The sequence below is a fragment of the Portunus trituberculatus genome, chromosome 44, assembly GCF_017591435.1.
Source record: "Portunus trituberculatus isolate SZX2019 chromosome 44, ASM1759143v1, whole genome shotgun sequence".
Classification (NCBI taxonomy): domain Eukaryota; kingdom Metazoa; phylum Arthropoda; class Malacostraca; order Decapoda; family Portunidae; genus Portunus; species Portunus trituberculatus.
In genome coordinates, this window is record NC_059298.1 from 12,666,115 (window position 1) to 12,676,080 (window position 9,966).

General features: G+C 41.1%; 1 protein-coding gene across 3 annotated transcripts in view; it reads right to left on the reverse strand.

The window, feature by feature from the left end:
* Window positions 1-2,022: 2,022 nt before the first annotated feature.
* LOC123518846 (enolase-phosphatase E1-like) overlaps window positions 2,023-9,966 on the reverse strand; it is a 48,405-nt gene continuing 40,461 nt past the window's right edge. Inside the window, exons 6-7 of one of the 3 annotated variants that reach the window (XR_006678896.1) lie at window positions 7,616-7,985; window positions 2,023-4,670 (exon numbers count right to left, since the gene is read on the reverse strand). Coding sequence is in view for 2 of the 3 variants with exons in the window: in XM_045279886.1 (XP_045135821.1) it covers window positions 7,687-7,985 (299 nt within the window). In the remaining variant the exon portion in view is untranslated. Of the gene's footprint in view, window positions 7,986-9,966 lie in introns of all 3 variants that reach the window. The other 2 variants (XM_045279886.1, XM_045279885.1) reach the window with 2 other exon arrangements.

A 9,966-nucleotide genomic window follows, 5' to 3' on the forward strand; every position in this document is an offset into this window, starting at 1 on the left:
ATAAAGGAGAAAGGAACAAAATGAAAAGATATATACGAGAGAGAGAGAGAGAGAGAGAGAGAGAGAGAGAGAGAGAGAGAGAGAGAGAGAGAGAGAATTTACATGCTATTTTTCACGACCAATAACCATAACAGATAAACTAGCCATGACAATGACGAGAACTTGATAAATTAAAACGCAATTAAACTCAAATAACAACTGAGTAAATGAAGACCTATAACACCTATAACTATCCCCCTCTCTCTCTCTCTCTCTCTTTCTCTCTGTGGGATGAGTGGGTGAGTGGGAGCCCGGCGGATCCCATGGGAAGGCGGTGGGCGTGAGATGCGAGGTGACGTAGCCAGCCAGCCAGCCACCCTTTCAAGTCTCCCTCCCACCGATAGCCAGCCTCCGTATATAGGGAGAGAAGTTGATAGGGATGGGATGTTTGAATTAACGTAATGAGGGAGCGAGAAAACCATTTACCTCACCACACACACACACACACACACAAATATTTTTAAAATGTGATCTTTTTATAAGCAATCACCTTCTCCATTGACAAAACATTTCCACTTAGATTTTGAAAGCCTGTACTGATTCTTATAAACAGTTAAGCAGATTTTTTTTCCAGTGACAAAACACACTCACTGATAGACACCGCCCCACACTCCTTGACAGAAACCCCACCCCACACAAACACCCACATTCTGCACCTTTTGAAACCCGTATTCTCTTAACCAAACGCATTTTCCGGCAATGAGATACTCAATACAAGGCTTCAAGACACAGCAAAACACATAATAACACTTTGCAACCTCACAACATCGAAACCATGAACGATCACATAAGACTGAAGGCATGAGAAAGCAAGTAACCAAACAAGCAAGTGAGCAAGTAAGTAAGCGGGGGAGTTGTTATAGTCTCAGCTTCCTCAGTTCAAGCGGTCAACCAGTGCACGATCATGAATGGGCGAAGGAATTTAAAGAGCCGACAGTCTCCGATGGGTTTGCTTATTTTAACGGGGAGCTGGAGGCGGAGGAGCGAAGGAAAGAGGAGAAGGAGGAGGAGGAGGAGGAGGAGGAGGAGGAGGAGGAGGAGGAGGAGGAGGAGGAGGAGGAGGGAGGACGAGGACGAGGACGAGCACGAGGACGAGGAGGAGGAGGAGGAGAAGGAGGAGGAACTAGAGGAGGAGAAAGAAAAAGTGAGGTTTGGCAACAGTGAAGGAATGAGGATGCAAGAGAGAGAGAGAGAGAGAGAGAGAGAGAGAGAGAGAGAGAGAGAGAGAGAGAGAGAGAGAGAGAGAGAGAGAATATAACATGCTTTATTCACAATATACGACCAAAACACAACAATGCGATGAGAAAAATCCAGTATGCTCTGAACTAACAACAATAAATCTCTTGAAAATGGTCAGGCGTCTCTTGTTTAGTGAGTTTCCCGGCGGTAATGTGGCTGGTTGATAGATTAGATAATGGCTAATTCATCGTAATCCCGAGCGCTGATAAGTGGAGAGACTCGCGCTCGTAACTTGACACGAGGGAGTGAAGTGTTCATTGACATCATGTACTTAAATTATACACACGAATAATTCCTTTCCTCGAAGCTAACCCAACCTAACTCAAACTATTTTCCACCAGCGAAGATTGAAAAGATGGAGAGAAAAAAAAAAAGAACATAACCAAACTCCCCTTTAACCCCTTCAGTACTGGGACGTATTGTTACCTTGAGTTCTGGGTATGATTAGACGATTTTATTGACATGAGGAAGGGTCTATGGAGGTCACAAGATTAATGGCCAGTCTTCACTATCTTAATCACCCACATAAGTCTCTGAAGCTGCGTATAAAGCCACCAAATAGTATCCAGAAGGAATATGATAACGTGTCATGGTACTGAAGAGGCTAAACCCAACCCTAACCTAACCTAACCTAACCTATCCTAACCTATATAACCTTCTGGAACCTAATCTAATCTAATCTAACTATTTTCCATGTACACTCCACCAACGAAGATAAAACGAAAAGGAAAAAGAAAGAAAATAAACCAAAACGAATCTTTCATTACAATACACTCCTTTAACCTAACCTCGCCTAACTAAACTGGCTAAGATGCACAAAGACTCCCCCATCAACACCTCACCCCAAACTGAATGAATACGATAAATCTCTCAAACGTAACTTTATAACCTAACCTAACCAAACATATCACGGGAAAATATTAGCTACGGAAAATCTTAATGGATGTATGTTCTTTTAGGAAAATTTACGTGGGTTTACAGAGTTCACAGTGTTTGTAGACGAGGTTATGGTGTGTTTGATTCTCAGCATATCAGAGGGACTAGTTTATTTGGCTTATTCCCTCCCTCTAATGTATCCTGAGAAGAGTGAGGCGTGGCGTGTAATGTTGCAGCCACTCCTCCCTCGCACCGCCCAGACCGCCATTAGCTCCCATGCTGCCTTGAGCCATGAGGCCTGTGGTGGTGGGAGGCATGCACACGCAAACACACACACACACACACACACACACACACACACACACACACACACAGAAAGGATCTCAATTGTGGTACTAACAACTTTAGTTCATGAACGTAATTAGTAACAACAGTAATAATAACAAGAATAACAGTAATAATGATAATAATAATAATAACAGTAATAATAATAATAATAATAATAATAATAATAATAATAATAATAATAATAATAATAATAATAATAATAATAATAATAATAAAACAAAATCATAAACAACCTCAATAATACTACTGTTACCACCTCCACCAACAGCAGCAGCAGCAACAGCAACAATTACATAAGCAAATCATCATGGAATTCCCAGGGAGACACGATCAAATCAACTCGGATCTCTTGGTGGCGGGAAGGTGAGATGGCGGAGACAGGGTCGTCGGGGGGACCGGTGAGAATGAGAAGGTGACACTGCATGAGAACAAAGTGGCAGCCGTGAACAGCCGCACCAGTAGACATCTGCAGACACATCAGCGGCTGTCAGCACGGAGGGAGGGACCTTGGCGCATCCGCGATGACTGTCAGAATAGTCCCGGTGCATTGTGTTGAGGGGTGCTGCCGACGCCATGGGGAGGAGGGAGGGAGGGTGATGGGATAGGTAGGCAGGTATGAGGCCCCTAGTCAGACACGCTTTACTCTCTCACCACGACTATTTTCAAAGGCCACAGAGATGATTAGCAGAATTCTCAAGGGTGGTTCTGTTGTTAACACTGTACAAATCTCTTGGATCTGTCACTAGAAACATGAAAAGACCCTGAAAACTCAATATAACTTCAACTAAAGTTTTTTTTTTTTTAATGTAGTGGAGGAGTAGCGGGATGTGATTCAGTACATAAACGTGAGTGCAACCGGGACGCTCTCTTGCTGTATAGATTGCCGGGACCTCTTGTATTCGTGCTGAATTGAGCCTTGGAAACTTTTGATGCTTTTTATATACCAGGAGTTAGCACGCAGTTTTTTTTTTTTTTTCTTCGATATCCAAGTACACATTCAAGTTCTGGATCTGTGTTCAATATCTAACGAGTTTCAGCGTCTTGCTTCTATCACTTTTAAAACATCCAGGTGGAAATTACTCGTGTTTGCTTATAGCTAGGATATATTCGTGATTCTAGCAATAGTTTACCAAGATTTATGTTCAGCATGTCAATGGGAAACACACCAATGAGAATCCAAGGAATAATTTCTCTGGCCTTTGAAAAATAACCTGGATTCAAAATACGTCAATAACTCAACAGTAACATATAGCTTGGGCTTGTTTGCTCTTGCCACTCCCAGATAGCAGCATGATGGATGAACGCAACTCTGGCAAAAATACATTACAAAAACTACGTATATTGACTTTCTTTTTGGTGCAATATAAACGTCGAGGAAATAAATTACTGTACCTCGCATGTTAACACTCTTTAAATTCTCCTTCTTACCGACTATTTAGCATAATAATAATGTCTCTTGAGACCTTCTTATCTTGATGTCACATGCGATATGATAAACCAGCGTCTAGTCAATAAACTTTTATTAAACTTTCATAAACACTGATAGAAAACAATGAATCAGCTATTTTCAACTCTCTCTCTCTCTCTCAAATATCTTTCTAATATTACTAGAATATTACTCAATAATTAAATACATATCTCTTACGTGTAGAAATCTAAAATACAAAATTACTAAAGGTAAAACGAACGACTTGAACACATCATGGACTTAGGAAACGTATCAGAAGAAAGAAAATCTATAAAAGAACTACGACTAGATATACCCCGCTCTCTCTCTCTCCCTCTCTCACTCTCTTAAAGGACGTACCCCTTACACTGTCACACTAGACAAAAGGCCTCGCTCATCGCCCGTATTCAGAAACGCATTGCTCTCTCACCACGACAGTTCTCCAAGGCCACAGAACGATTACCCGGGTTTTCAGACAGTTTCTCCTTATAATAATTTAAAGACTTGCCAGTCTATCACAAGAAATATAAAAAAAACTACCCTTAAAAACACGAGTATCTTCAACTAAAGCCTTTGGAAAGTAGTGTTGGTGAGAGAGCAAAACGTTTCAGAATTCAGACTCATAGTGGTGTCAGCCTAACCAGCATCATGAGAGAGGAACACGGACTCTGCTACCCTCCCAGCGCCGCCACCACCGCTGTCTGTCTCTCTCTCTCTCTCTCTCCATTCCCAGTCCCTCCCTTCCTCATATAACACCACTACTCCCTCATGACCTTCACTGTGAACTTTTCCATGGGTTGCTATCTTCCGCCTCCCGTCCAAAATATAACGCTACTTTTTTTTTTTTCTCTCTCTTCTCTTTTTATCAGTCTTTTTGCGGTTGTTACTCTTTTCTTTTAGTGTTGTGTTTTATGATTATTGTTATTGGTGTTGTTGTTTTTATTATTATTGTTTTTTTTTTGCCTGCTGGCGTTTTTTTTTTTTTTTCGTAGTTTTCTTTACCTATTTCGTCTTGTTTCGTGGAATAATGTTGCGTTTCTTCTATTCGTTTCCGTATATATATTTTTTTCTTTTCTCTGTTTAGCAATGATATTTACTTTCTTGTTATTTCTTCTTTCGTTTTTTTCTTTATTTCACTTTTCTACTAGTATAACATTTAATTCTTTGTCTTTCATTCTTCTATTTTCTATTTTTTTTTTAGCATAACATTATTTTCGCTCTTATTTTCTTCCGTCTCTGTCTAGCTGCATTACGTTATTTATTTTTTATTCCACCGAAGCAAGTATTTTTTCATTTTCTGTTTGGGAGCAAAGCATTATTCTAAACTCTTCCTTTCTTTATTGTTAAGCAGCATAACGTAATTCTTTATCAACCTACTTTCTTCATTGTCCATCTAATATCTACCACTATATAAGTTCAGCGTAATAAACCCTCACAGGTACATCGTGAGTACTCAAGGAAGCTACTGTATGAGAAGAGACAAGTCCAACAAAAGGGTATTCGAACATCTAATCAATCAGTAGACACATATCGATGCATCCCTCCAGACAGCCCCACACCCTACCCTCCACACTGCACTCCATCATCTTTTCACACTCACGCTGCTCTGTCGTGCTAAATAATATATAGAAAACCAATGACGTGGGCGTGCAGGCAGTACATCACGTGCCACTCGACTGAACTCCCTGACCGCCACGGACGAGGGAAGAAAGAAAGAAGAGGAAGCCGTCAATAGCGGTGCTTCACATTCGGCACCACCACCACGACAATTATCCTCCACTAGTCTTGTTACCCATCGCTCGAATGAAAATGAGGGACAGCACTTTCAAACGTTTACACGGTGCTACTGCATCTCTACTGCTTTCAGTTGGCTTAAAGTGGAAGTTACTCAGGTTCTCAAGAGTTTTTATTTAGCGAGTTACTTTTGTTTTCATGTGTGCTTTCGTGATTCTAGTGAAGGTCTGAGGAGTTACTGAGGTTTTCAAGGGTGCTTTCATAATTCTAGTGCGAGTTTGCTAAATTTTTCAAGTGTGTTTACATGGCTCCAGTAGTGGCTTAGAAAGTTCCCAAGGTTTGCAAGGGGATAACAATATTTCTTCCTCATCAATAGGGAAGATTACATACTAAAACCTGACTAGTCATCCCAATGGCCTTTGAAAACAGATCTGGCGAGAGAACAATACATTTCAAAATAAGTTAAGGTGCCTATAGCTTTCAGTACGCCTCAGTTCAGGTAAAAGAGAGACGCTAACACTTATAACCCACACAGACAGAGTAGCAACAAGGGAAGCTGGGCGCAGTTTCAATCCGACCATAGCGGGGAGGACCAAGGAACAGAGAAGCGAGTGTTCCTGCCATGTATCTTAGCTCGAAGTAAACGTGCAGCGCGGCGCCTCCTGTTACTAGTAAGGGAGGAAGCGGTCAATGAGTGTTTTAATATTCAGCAGAGCAGCAGCGTCATGGCCAGCAGACGGCAACGATCACGGCCCAGCAGGTGGAGGCGGGAGAGGCAGCAGTGGCAGTGGTATTGGAGTCTTTGGGTCCCTTCCTCGCCAAGGTCATCAGAGAGAGAGAGAGAGAGAGAGAGAGAGAGAGAGAGAGAGAGAGAGAGAGAGAGAGAGAGAGAGAGAGAGAGAGAGAGAGTGAGTGAGTGAGTGAGTGAGTGAGTGAGTGAGTGTGTGTGTGTGTGTGTGTGTGTGTGTGTGTGTGTGTGTGTGTGTGTGTGTGTGTGTGTGTGTGTGTGTGTTTCTAGATTTTGTGGAGGGTAGATAATGTTATTGCAGCTGTTCCACTCCCTCTAACCAGCCGCTGACGCTCGTGAGAACCCTAGCGTCACACACACACACACACACACACACACACACACACACACACACGAGGAAGGATCATCGTCTTGTAAATAAAGCTCGCCTTGAGGTCACTACTGCTACTGCTAGTGGTGGTGGTGGTGATGCATAAACGTAATGATTAACTGGCTTGTGCATCTGTCTCTTGCGTCATGGTGGTGGTGGTGGTAGTTGTTTTGAGTCATGCTTGGTTATTCTATTCGTTGGTTTGTTAATTTGTTATAATAGTCACGTGCGTCTAGATGTGGTTTCTGTAATGCTTTCCTTGTCTTGGTTGTCTTTGTGATTCCCTATTTCTTTTATGTAAGAGGAGAAAACTAGCCAAAGGGAGCAAAAGCTATTAAAGAAAGGTCCACTGAGATGCATGCTTTCTCTCTCTGTACGTGTATTTGGTTCGTCTCACTAGTGGTTCTTTGGCTTGGTTGAAGTTTAAGCATCTATAGATAATCTTGTATTTTGTCAAGTGAGCTTCAGGTACAATTACTGTATACGTATCATTTAACCTCTTCAGTACTAGGATGCATTTTTACCACGAGTTTTGGGTACGATTAGACGATTTATTTACTTTAGGAAGGGTTTATGGAGATCAGAAGATTAATGGCCAGTCTTCACTATCTTATTCCCTGCATAACTTCTGAAGCTGCATAAAATGACCAAATAGTAAGCAGAATGAATATGAAAATGCGTCATAGCAGTGAAGGGATTAACTTCTTCATGGATCAATAGTCTTCTCATCTGTAACTCATATTAGACACGTTTTGCAGTCCAGTAGTCTTTCGAATATTTATGTAGTCGATAAATAAATACATAAATTAATAACCTCTCTCTCTCTCTCTCTGATAAAACAGTACAACAAAATCCATCAACCATCAAGCCGCTACACATTCTATTCTAGTTCTGAACCGCCTCTTTACCTCCCTCCTCTTTCTCAGTAGCTGTTCCTTTGTCTTTCTCACTTCCATTCTTGTGCCCGTCTGCCTCTCCGTCGCCCTTCACCTTCTCCTCTTCGCCCTTGGCCTCCAGTCTTGGCTTCTTCGGGGACGGGCTCGTGGAATCAGGGTCCTCTTGGGATAGCTCTACGAAGGAGGTGATGGTGTAAAAGGAATCCAGGCAAGCTTGGGTCAGGGGCGTCGTGCCTTCCCTCACGGACACCACCACTTGCATTCCTGCCTCGGCCGCAGCAAATGCCTCTGAGGAAGGGAAAGGAAGGAAAACCACGCGCGGGTCAGCAGGGACACGACACACACACACACATACACGCGCACTCACACCCACCCAAGATAATGAAGGGTAATAAGGTTTGACTAGTTTTGTCATAAAAATATCGTATTCTCTAACATTTCTGCTTCTTCTACTCGGTGTTTCTTTGACAGGTTGAGTGAAATGTTACTGCAGGGGATTTTCTTTTCCTTCTTTTGTTTACAACGGTGTTTTCATGATTCTAGTGATGGTTTACTAAAGGATTCTACATTATTAATATTTTCAAACATTTCTACGGCTTATTCAACCATTTTTTTCTATCTTAAGGTCAAGTGAAACGTTACTAGGGAGTTTTCAAAGCTGTTCCCATAATTCTAGCAAAGGTTTAGTAAGTGATCTGCATCATTAACATAAAAAAGTTATGAGAACTAGCTTATTTGTCAGTTTGGTCTTTGAAAACAGCCCTTATCAGAGAACAAGGCGTTTAATAAAGTGGATAAGAAATAAAGCAAACAGCGGGTAACCACAACTCTAAAAAAAGACACACACACACACACACACACACACACACACACACACACACACGCACGCACGCACACACATATGGCAATGGTGATGAAAGAAGCACGCGGGGACCAGCAGGAAAGTGTGTGTGGTGCATTAGGACTCAACGAAGACAATGAAGTGTGATGAAACTTGACTTGCGAGACTTTAAGCAGACGACGGGCAGCTAAGGACAAAAAAATATATTATTCATGTTATAAGTAGCTCTAAAATGTTCAATTGTGCAAGAAAATGTAAGAAACCAACGAGGACAATGAAATAAGACGAGACACAGACATGCGGATGATAAGTGAACATGAGGGAAAGAAAACGGAGAACTGATGCTTGAGGAAAAAAGGATATGTATATTTTCGTTGCTGATAAATGAATAAACTCTAGAATTTCCTGGACGATCAGAAAATTTACCCGAGAATGTGAAGGACGACTAGGTGAATGATGTAAAATAAAATGGACGGACGGGTAGCAAATAAGACAAAAAAGTGTAAATGATGGAGAAACCTGAATATAAATGCAAAAATAAAAGATAGAAGAAAGAAAAAAAGTACATAAAATCATATACAAACAAGTTTTTACCAACAAAGGAAGACAAACGGTGACTAAATGACAACGAAAATAGAACCACTAGCAACCAAATAATACAGTAGTAAAATAGAGAGTGAAGTCATGCAAACATATAAGGAAAAACAAACAGGAGGAGGAGGAGGAGGAGGAGGAGGAGGAGGAGGAATGATGACTAAGTACCAAGCAGAGAAGCAATCGAAGGAAGTCAAGCACAAATACTACAAGGATAAACTAACAGGAATCAGCCGTGACTTTACAACAAGGAAGGATACAACACGCTGAAGACAACCAGAGAAACCAGAGGGAGAAAAAAGAAGGAAAGACAAACCATGAAGACTAGACCAACAACGCCAAATATGCAGAGATAAAAACAAACACAAACTTAAAAGATCTGGTGATGATTAGTATAACAGAAGGAAGTGAGAGGGTGAAGTCACGCAAAGATATGAAGGAAAGATAAACCAACAAGACTGGCTGGTGGTGGTGACAACATAAGAAGCAAAACAGCAAAATGGTTCAGATGCACAAAGATATCAAATATTAAAGGAGCAACAGAAAGGATGGTGACTCAACAATAGGGGAAAAAAAAAAGAACCTGCAGGAAATAATAAACATAGAAAATATATCCACAAAAAAAAAAAAAACACAGCACGAAGCATCAAGAACAACAACAATGACAATACCACCAACAGAATCACGATGGTGACTCAAAAATAGGGCGGGAAAAAAAAAACTGCAGGAAATAATAAAAATAAAAAATAGATCCACACAAAACAGAAAAAATACTACAACAAATAGAAAAACAACAATGACAATACCACCAACAGAACCACCACCATCAACAAT